This window comes from Phoenix dactylifera, unplaced genomic scaffold (genome assembly GCF_009389715.1).
Source record: "Phoenix dactylifera cultivar Barhee BC4 unplaced genomic scaffold, palm_55x_up_171113_PBpolish2nd_filt_p 000261F, whole genome shotgun sequence".
Classification (NCBI taxonomy): domain Eukaryota; kingdom Viridiplantae; phylum Streptophyta; class Magnoliopsida; order Arecales; family Arecaceae; genus Phoenix; species Phoenix dactylifera.
Window position 1 is genome coordinate 278,934 of NW_024067752.1, and position 10,762 is coordinate 289,695.

At 39.2% G+C, this 10,762-nt stretch overlaps 1 protein-coding gene across 2 annotated transcripts; it reads left to right on the forward strand.

The window, feature by feature from the left end:
- The first annotated feature begins 188 nt into the window (after positions 1 to 188).
- LOC103717356 (condensin complex subunit 3) lies at positions 189 to 10,618 on the forward strand. 2 transcript variants are annotated; one of them, XM_039117698.1, is made up of 13 exons: positions 189 to 627; positions 1,282 to 1,485; positions 1,569 to 1,714; positions 1,809 to 2,074; positions 5,128 to 5,216; positions 7,376 to 7,523; positions 7,687 to 7,929; positions 8,029 to 8,126; positions 8,286 to 8,797; positions 8,887 to 8,947; positions 9,058 to 9,336; positions 9,570 to 9,831; positions 9,988 to 10,618. In XM_039117698.1, the coding sequence occupies exons 1-13, from the start codon at positions 262 to 264 to the stop codon at positions 10,311 to 10,313; spliced, it is 3,000 nt and encodes a 999-aa protein (XP_038973626.1). In that variant the 5' UTR covers positions 189 to 261; the 3' UTR covers positions 10,314 to 10,618. The 2 variants fall into 2 exon arrangements, with proteins under 2 accessions (XP_038973626.1, XP_017700726.1); XM_017845237.3 differs by having other exon boundaries at positions 190 to 627; positions 7,687 to 8,126.
- The last annotated feature ends 144 nt before the right edge of the window (positions 10,619 to 10,762 follow it).

Genomic DNA, 10,762 nt, shown 5'->3' on the forward strand with positions numbered 1-10,762 from the left:
TTTATGACCCGAACCTGTTTAGGCCAAACCCAAATCTGTTTATGGCGGGTCGAACACGGGTCGGATTGGCGGGTCGGGTCATATTTTGCCACCCCTACCTGCCGCGTGCCTCTAATGTGCCCCAGTTTCAGCGAAAGGGGATTCATCTGGCTTTCATCGAATCGCACCGTTCAATTCAAATCTCCCTTCCCCGCCCGCACCCTCAAATCTTCACGGCGAAGAGCGGAAAAGAGCGAGCGAGCGAGAGAGAGAGTGCGAACAATGGTGGAGACGGGGCAAGAGAAGCGGCTGGCTCGCGAGATCGCGAGGGTTCTGGACGAGTGCCGGCTCTCCCACGCCGTCCACACCCGGAAGCTGAGAGAGTTCTCCACCCTCCGCTCCTCCGCTCCTTCCGGCCTCTTCTTCCCTTCCTTCGTCCGAGCCATAACCCCTCTCTTCGACTTTCCCCGCCGCACCCTCGCCGCCGAGCGCACTGTCCGATTCGTCTCCACTTTCGCTGCCGTCCCCGACGCCAAGGACGCCGCCGCTTCCGATGCCTTCCTGGAGGAGTTCCTCCGGTTCCTCCTCGTCGCCTCCGGTGCTGCCCACCGGACCGCCAGGTTCCGGTCGTGCCAGATCATCTCCGAGGTGTTGTGCCCTTCCACGATTCTGGATCTAGGGTTTTGAAGGATCAACAAGACCCTTTCTGCAATTTTTTATTTCCGGGGAAAAAAACTGCAACTGATTTGTAATTAGTTAAATTTGGCTATTTTTTTTCTTGTTTTTACTTCAATCCATTTGCTTGATGAATTTCTGAGTGCTTTTTTAAGTCGATACTCTGGGTTTGGGGTTCCTCTGCTGCTGAGATTTCTCTTCTACCAAATCAAGTTCTTTCGTGCTCCATTTGTTCGATATCCGTCATTCTATAAATCACGCCCATTTCTTGTACTCCTTGAATATTTTTGGTTGTGGTTTAATTGTTTGCGGCAAGAATGAAATGAGTTGTTTTTGATATAGCGACTATTCCATCATTTGATTTCAATTCTTTTATTTCATTACCCAGAATATCTGCTTTGTAGTTTGTACTGAATTCAGGAAAAAAAGGATTTTTTTTATAAAAATGTTCCTGCAAACCGAAAATTGAATTTTGTAGAATTGTGTTTCAATTGTTAGACAACTTGTTTTGATGAATAAGAAACAGCTCACCGTGTCATTGTTTTTGTATGTCTCTTTTTCAGTATATTTAGGTATTTTATTGAATGATACAGTCCAACCGCTCATTCAATTTTTCCATGTTTGTAGATTATAATGCGATTGCCAGATGATGCGGAGGTGAGTGACCAGCTGTGGGATGAGGTGATTGACAACATGAAAGAGCGGGTTGGAGACAAAGTCCCTGCAATCCGTGCTGTTGCAGTGCGTGCTCTGTCACGATTTGCCAATGATCTTGAGAATGGTGACATTCTCAGTCTCCTCCTACAAACTCTTTCTCAAGAACAAAATGCTGTATGCTTCTCTCCTAGTTATAGTTGTGCATAAATATCATTACACGGTTCTAGTTGATCTTCTAAACTGTTTGATGTATTTAGGAGGTTCGGAAAACAATAGTATTATCTCTGCTCCCTTCTAATGCCACAAGTGAGGCAATTGTCGGGTCCACGCTTGACGTGAGTGAGTCAGTGCGCAGATCAGCATATTGTGTCCTGGCAAGTAAATTTCCACTTCAAAGTCTTAGGTAATGACACATTATGTTAGCGAAAATGAAATTCAAAAAAAAAACTGTGATGCCATTATTCTAAATATTTTTCTTGTTTTTATTAAAACATCAGCATCAAGCATAGGACCATTATCCTTCAGAGGGGGCTTTCAGACAGATCTTCATCTGTAACAAAAGAATGTTTAAAAATGCTGAAAGATGAGTGGCTTACAAAGTCTTGTGGGGGAGATCCAGTTGTCCTTTTGAGGTTTCTTGATGTAGAGACTTACGAATCAGTTGGAGAAGCTGTGATGGAGGCCCTTCTAAAAGATGGCATTGTGCTGGTTCAAGAAGGTCAGAGCATCAGACACTATTTGAAATCTTCTAATAAAAGTGAAGGTAAGTTGAGTAGGTTTACGATCATGAATATAACTTTATTCAATAGCTTAAAGTGTTTTTCTTTTGATACTTCATGTCATTCATTCTTTGTTGCTATTCTCCATGCATCTTAGTTGAGCAATTTTTTTTTAAAAAGTTGGTATGGACTAGGCATTGGAGACTCCAAATGGTTATTTTGTACTAGAAGTGGGAGGACTCTTGCTGGCTTGTATTTAGTCCCACATCGATTGTGCACTAGGAAGATCTTAGATACTTATACAAGGCCAAGGATTCCAAATAATACCTCTGGTTAGCTTTTTAGGGTGAGGTCCTAGGCTGTTACAAATGATATCAGAGCAGACCTGGTCCATGATTCATATGTAATTAGAAGACATTGCAGCACAGTTCTTTTTGTGGCTAACCAATGGTTGATCATGGTGTTTGTGATTGGATTTGATCTTTTAGCCTTGCCAAGATGCTAAGGTTTAAATTGGGAGAGCAGGGCCTTTTTGGGGTTGACCATGGGCCGATCATAATGTTTGTGATTGGAGCTTGATTGTTAACCTAGCGAAGATGTCAGAGCTTAAACTGGAAGAGTATGCGAGGACCCATGGGAGCATATTTTTAGTCCTATATTAGTTATACGTTGAGAAGATCTTGGATATTTATATAGGGCCAAAAAATCTAAACAATACTTTCTAGTTAGCTTTTTTGGGTGAGGTCTTGTTTATTATTGGAAGTATAGAAGGCAAGTTAGTGAACTTTTCCGTCTTGTTGCACGATTTTGCTTATAAAATTGGGATTCATTAGTCCAAGTTGTTTTTCGAATTGGAAATAGGTCATGACAGAGTGATAAGAAGTTGATACTTGATATATGGCATTGCATTCATCTTGGAGGCTGCATATTGTCGTGATTTGGATCCAAGCTTGTTGAAAAAATTTGGGGTGAGGCAATGTAGAATTCAAGCTTGGGTTGGGCTTTAAATTTAAGGACTAAAATGAATTTCGATTTGATTTGGCTGACTTTTGGTACAATTTGGCCCTGATCCAAAACCCAATTGATTATAATATTTTTTAAACCTCTATATATTTGTTTCCTTCTTCTCTCCTCCTTTTTGCCATCTATCTCATTGTTTTCACTATTAGCTTCATCTTGTCTCATTAATTCTCGATAATCCTATAGGTGCTCTCTCTCCATTCCCTTTTCTTTGTCTATCTTTTTCTTTTTTCCCCTTGCTTCCTACCATCTTCTTCTTCTTGATGCACAAAACAATCCCCCCTCACCCTTCTCTCTCTTACCCCACCTCTTCGCTCTCCCTATTTTCCTCTGCACCAATTTCTCTCTCTGTGTCCCTCATCTTTACTCATCAATTCCCCTTTCTCTTTGCGCAAGCTTCAGGCTTAGTTTTGGCCTTGACCTAGAATCTTTATATATTTTTGGGCTTGGGCGAGACTTGGGCTTGCCTTGCACCAATTAGGAATGAGTTGTGTTTGTTGTGGCTTGGCCACACCTGACTCATTTCTAGCTTGATCGTGGATTATTGATCAAAGAACCTAATTGAAGCTAAAGCCTTAATTTTTATAATAATGTTAAACATAAGGCTACAATGAGAAAAACAATGATTGATACAAACATATGCATATGATATGAATTAGAAACTTTTCTATCCTGTATTGTTGTGCTGTATTTTCACGTAATAATAGATAAGATGGCCATCATGGAGCTGATCATGCAATGAGATCTTATAGCTCATCAATTTTTTGTCTATTGAAGTGGATGGAGGGAGGTGAAATTGTTTGTAAGGTGAATTTGGTAAATTTATGATAGAACATAATGTTCCATCACTTAATTACATGCATGGGATTGGGAACTTTGATTTCCATGGAATGGCTTATTTATATCTCAAAGTAGTTTAGGATGCTTTAGAAGTATGAGTCCTTGTTATCAAGGTTAAAATTTTTAATTTTAGAACATGTTTGGTTCTTTCATCTCATTTTTACATTTTATTCATAAAAAAAGAGGAAGCGAGACCCGTTCGCTTGTGATATTATAAATTCAATCATTGAGTACAATGAGTTAACTGTTTTGAACATGATGACCTGGGTTGAACCACCATGGTGGCTAGTCACAGTTCCAAGTTTGACCACAGGTCATTTGTGGGTCAACATGATCTATATATATCCTTCCTTCCCAAATCTTGTACCAACCTAGATGCATTATTTTCTCCTTTCCAGATCCCAAACCCACCCATATTTCTTTCAACCATCGAAATCTCTCTCCTTGGATCTAGGGTTCCATTTGAGCAAGATGAAGAACAAGGGAAAAAAAGGAAGAAAGGGTTAGGTCTTGTTGATTGGGCCACCCAAAACTACAGGAAGAAGGAGGAAGAAGAGGAGAAGAGATTAGATATGGTTGCTCCACCGCACTTCCTACCATATTTGGCTGCATCATCCTTTGATTCTGTTGGATCTGCTTATCCTGCCCACTCCCGCGGATCTAACCGTGTTTCCTCTAGTCCCATTGGATGTGGTTGATGCTCTATGGCTATGCTGTTATGGTTTGAGGGAGTTGAGGGCGAGAGGAGAATAATTTAAGATCTGGTGGTCGAAGATGATTGGCTTCCTTCTACCTCTTTGGTGGCACTGTAGATGGCTATTACAAGGAAAAGTGGTCGAATAGATGGCGAAACTTCTTTCTTTGTCTCTCTATTTTTCTTTTTTTTCTCTTCCCTTCTCTTACATTTTTCATTTGGATGAGTCAATGCTGGTTTGATTAGATAGTTTGAGCAGTTGAGCCTTTTGAGTAGCTGGGTCAAAGGGGTTCAAGACATTTTTGGGTTTTTAAATGACCTAGCACATAATTGTCGTCATGTGGTGAGTTGGACAGTCAACTCGGTCAACCCACCTAGGTCTCAAAACACTAGTTTGAGTTGATATCAATTTTTGGTCGTTGCTTTGCATGTACTTTTAGCGTCCATCGATGTATTTTATATATGGACAATGTCATCAATTTTCTCATGAAGCTGCTTTATGCTTGACTAATCTTTATAATTGTTTGTGGGGATTCATGTTAGGGGAATTCACTACTAGTTTTCAGCTTATGGAAGCAGAGGTTTCTCTTTATTGGAAAACTGTCTGCAGGCATCTTCAAACTCAAGCTCAAGTAAGGAAAATACTTCTATTATGTCTTCATATTTTACATTATCCTACTATTTCTTTGACACATATATTGGCATTATGTGAATTTGTATTTTATGATTAAAGTAGATCTAAATGTATATCTGATAATATTGTAAACCATGTTCTGTAAAAGTGCAACTCTATAACAAAGTGGTGAGGAATAAAAGAAATATTTATGATTTTTTCCATGTTTCTTCTGCCACCAATATTATTCCCTAAGCCTACATATTCAAATTGAGTCTTGCATTGTACTTTTTCACCTTTTTGGAAGCTTAGAAGTTCAAACACATTGAGAATTTGATCTGATGTTTTCTTCTAAAATGTGACCAACAGTATTATTAATGTCTTCATGTTTTGGTAATTATGTTGTTTATTTGGTGCTTTCAACTCATCTGAAGTGCCTTTTTCTAGATCCATGTATGGCTGTGCGTTTTGATGTCATTTCTTGTAGATTTATCTAAGTCTACATTTGAAGCAGTTTCAAAATTAGATTTTTTTTTTGTTCGCATGTTATGTTCTTATGAGAAATAGTTGTGAGAAGGCTGGAAGGTTATGGTTATATTCCTACATGACCAGCATCTTTGCTACAATAGGAACTAGCTTGATGTAAAATGATAATTGATTTAAATTCCAAACAATTTTGCTCATGCCTTAGTGTAATGTGTGGCTAATATTAATGAGAATGCCTTTAGATGATGTTATATAAATAGATGGAAAAAGAAATACTGTTGTATGTAACCATTAGCCACTTCCTTTCTGATAGTCATATTCTGTATGGTTATATAAACAGGAGTAAAACAAAATGAACACGACCAGTCATATGTCAGTAAGAATACCTGATGATTTATGTTTACATTATATTCATTAAAATTTAAGATTGAATACATCTTTCTACTAGAAAGAAATTTGTCTAAACCCAATGAACTAGGTGCCCTGCATCCACAATTGATGGAAGTTCTTGAAAAGGAAAAGAACTAAGTTGTGATGAAGATAGTCATGATTATCATATTAAGATGTACGAACATTTCTATTGAGTTGAGGCCTTGGTAAAGAGAAATGCTCAAGTTTTTGTTGAATATTAAGAAATGTTATGAAAGGACCAGAGGTAACCTGGACTGGAAGTTGCAGAATGAGTTTGAAAGAAAGCTTGTTTAGAAACAGATAAGCAGTACCCATAAATGAGTTCAGGTGTTTAAATAAGGCACACAGATTTACAATTCTGGCATGCAAATGAGGATGATACATAAAATGAAAATGAAAGAATATGCCATAAGCAATTTGAATAATGTAGTCAAGTGATGGGCATATGGTTTCATCTTAAAATTAAATAATCAAATATTTAACAAATTTAAGCATCAGCGATGAGTGTTCGATGGAAAAGCACGGTTTAATTTACAATTGAAAAAAAGGAAAGGAAACAAATTAAATTAAAAAGGGGAATGCTAAAGAGAGCATCTACCTTTGCATGGTTGTTGCCAATGCAAAAAATTGTACTATCAGTTCTCTTATACACTAGAGTTGCAAATGTGTTTCTATTTCTTTTCTTTTTTTTTTTTGTTTTCAATTTGCAGTGAACCTTACCTCTTACTTTCTTCAAAACCCTAGGCAAGACTCGTACTACTTTTTCCCCTTTTTTTTGAAGAATAAAGTAACAAGCAAAACTCGAGAAAGAGAGAAGCAAAGAAGAAACTCAAAGAAACCATTGGAGCAACATATTTGATGTTATGTCTACTTCAGGCAGACACAAAAGATTATGATCTTCAGGACAATCATTATATGCATTACAAATTTATTGAACTCACCTGATTGATTCATGACATCTGAGATTGGTGACTGAAGTATTAAAGTTATTTCTTTGTATGGCTGTCTATGTCATTTTACAGGCATGTGACATTAGTCAAAGTGCCTCCACAGCTACGCTCTGAAATTGAAGTACAACGAATTGCGAGTTTACATATTTATGTGCCCCTGACTAAGATTTTGAATAATGATTTGATTTTTTGTGGAATTGAATATAATTTTTAATATGTCTTCTTAGTTTGATATTAGAATGATATTGCCATAACTGTCACTCATTAACTTGAGGAACTCTCCAATTTACCTGTCTTGCATCTTCCAAGCCTTTTCTGAACCATCATGCAGGCCAAAGGTTCCGATGCTGCAACTACTACAGGCACTGAAGCTGCAGTATATGCATCAGAAGCATCAGACAACAATGACCTTTTAGAGGGTATCCTTCCTGTTACAATATCTGATTATGTTGATTTAGTGAAGGTACACCTTTCTGCAGGTGAGACTGAATGCTTGATCATGCAAATATAGTAGCTATATTATATAAATCAAACAATTTGTCATACATTAGTTTCATACACTCTCTTCTCTTTGTTTAGTCTTAGCTGACCTGGTACTTATAGATTACTGACATATACTATGCTTTTCCCCTTCTTTCCAAGGACCAAATTACCGTTTCACATGCCGGCAGCTACTACTACTTGGTGCCATGCTTGATTTCTCAGATACTGCAAACAGGAAGATTGCTGGAGCTTTTGTGCAGGAACTTTTACTTAAGCCTCTAGATTATGAAGTTGATGATGATGGGAGTAAGATTGTTATAGGAGATGGAATTAGTCTTGGTGGGGACAGGGACTGGGCCAGAGCAGTGTCAGAATTGGCCAGAAAAGTGCATGCTTCTACAGGTGAATTTGAAGCAATTATCACCGGTGTAGTCGAGGAGCTTGCTTGTCCTTGCAGAGATAGAACTGCTGATTACATGCAGTGGATACATTGTCTTGCAGTGACTGGTCTTCTCTTGGAGAACATTGATTCCCTGTGGAGCCTCCATGGAAAAGCCATTGAACCTTCAGAGTTACTGCATTCTTTATTGCTTCCAGGGGTATGTGGGGTTCAGCTTTAAAGCTACATGCTTGCGTAGTATACACAAATGAATACACACTCTTATTAATAGCAACTCAGTTTATCTGGTCAGACCATTACTTTGGCAACTATACTTTACCGTGCTTAGTATTCTTTTTCTCAATTTCATGGAATGCAGGCGAAACAGATTCATGTCGATGTCCGAAGGGTTGCTATGAGATGCCTTTGTCTCTATGGTCTGTTAGAAAGGAGCCCATGTGAAGAGCTAGTAAAGCAGTTACGCCTGTCCTTTATTAATGGCCCTGCTCCAGTCAGTATCATGGCTAGTAAGGCATTAATTGATCTTGCCACATGGCATGGTCCTCAAGCAGTTGACAGAGCCACTGGGATGGATCTGCAACAATCTGGTGATGAAAAAAGTGGATTTATTTCAGTGGATTTATCAAATTTAAAGGAGGATGCAAACATTGGGTTACTCGATCTATTGTACTCTGGGCTTGATAAAGATGATTGGGGGGCCAATGTTGAAGGTGATGATCATGAAAGCGTTCATGCTGTTCTTGGTGAGGGATTTGCAAAGATTCTTCTGCTCAGTGAGAATTATCCAACCATATCCACTTGCTTACATCCTTTGATTTTATGCAAGCTCATCAGCTTGTATTTCTGTGATGGAACAAAGGATCTTCAAAGGTTAATATTTGCATTCTTTGCATTTCAAAGTAATACTACCTTTTATATTTCTACTAGATTTCCAATTACTACTTTGTATATGCATGCAGGTTAAAGCAGTGCTTATCCGTGTTCTTTGAGCATTATCCAGCACTCTCACGCAATCACAAGGCAAGTTAAACATGGGAAAGTATCTGATGCACCTAGGCTCAATCTCAGTCTTTGCAGTCTATTGAAATTTCTAATGTGCCAACTATTTGTGTGAATATCTGTCTTTGCAGAAGTGTGTCTCCAGAGCTTTCATTCCAGTCATGCGATCTATGTGGCCAGGTATTTATGGTAATCCAGGGGGATCTAGCACTGTTGTGTCGAAAATGAGAAAACGTGCAATCCAAGTGTCACGTTTCATGTTGCAAATGATACAAACTCCTTTGTTCTCAAAGGAATATGGGGAAGAACGATCCAGTGAGATAAGTTCCGAAAGCCTTTCTAGTTCAGTTCAGTTATCACATGACTTTGAAAGCAGGGAGGAGGGCCTTGCCATTCGTATTGCTTCAGAAGTAATGTCCACCATTTCTTTGTTTCGAAATATGCTTTGCATTTAACTTCTGCAGACCTGACCTGTGTTAGTTTGTTCTAGAGAGGAAATTAACGTTTTTGCCGCTGCTCTTTTTATTGCTTCACTGCCTCTGCTTTTTTTTGATACCATGACTGCACTTACCTGAACTTGAAATCCTTGAGCTAATTTTTTTGAATCCAACCTGAGTTCTGTGGTACTGGTATGGTTATATAGGTGGCAAGCTGCCCAGATAAGAAGACCTCTGCTGGAAAATCGTACCTCTCAGCACTATGTAAGATAGCTTTGTTGATACAGTTCCGGCCATCAGAGCAAGGGGCAATCAAGTGCATGAGGGGGCTTCTGAACAGCATGATCATATCGTTGTCAACTGACAAGGAACTCATTAAAGAAGTAAATCGAATGGCAGCACGCCTTAAATCTCTTGATGATCACCCAGATGAAGAACTGTCACAGGAGCAGGCTAATGTTATTTTTGGTATGGCATTTGTTCTTTCTTTTCTTTCTTCCATTCTCGTGTTTTCCTGTCTCACGCGTTTTGCTTCATTGTGGATTTCTTTGTTATAACATGGTAACTTAATCTCAATGAAGTTTTTCCAATGGCTAACGTTTTCAACTGTTGCTGTGATACCAGGGAAGCTAGGTTTGGATGCTAGCCTTAAAATGGATACGTCCGCAGTGCCCCCATCGCCTGTGCTGCGATCGGCCAGAACTGCTCCAAATAGGAGAAGAGTAAGGCGCGAAGCTTCTTCTTCTGATGAAGAGATTTCATCAGTCCCTGAAGTTCCAATGACTCCTAGCTTGGCCAGCGTCCGCTCACATAGGGCAAGCAAGACAGCAGCAATGAGCAAGATGACGGCCAAAACTGCCTTTGAATTCTCAGACAATGAAGAGGATGGAGAATCGGATGTTACGTCTGAGGGGTCTTCAGATGAATCTTTGGATGGGCTTGCAGAATGAAGCTACTGTAATTTGTGTATGAACACTTACCACGCCTTGCTTACTGCCAAGAGTTTAGTCTCTACTGTTGTATTTACAACATAAAGATCAAAATGCCTCACCTATATTTTAAAGTGACTGATGTACTGCAAGAATCTTGCGTTACAGAACTTGCTTGGCTCGTGATGGGATGAGCTATAAGGCAAGTATTTTAGCAAAAAATGGCATTCACTTGTTGTGGCCATTGTGCTTAATTGCGTATGCTCAGGTGAAATTAGGGGAAAGTAAAACTTCAGAGAATTTTTTTTTTTTTGGCTTAAAAAAAAGAGGAAGAGGGAAGGAAGGGACAAGCCCACTCCCGTGTGGCAGTTCCTACTGGATCCCCACCCCATCAGAAGAATGTTCGATGCAGGCAGAAATGACCGTGTATTAGGCACGCAGGCTGATTTTACTCATACCCTCCCCATCTA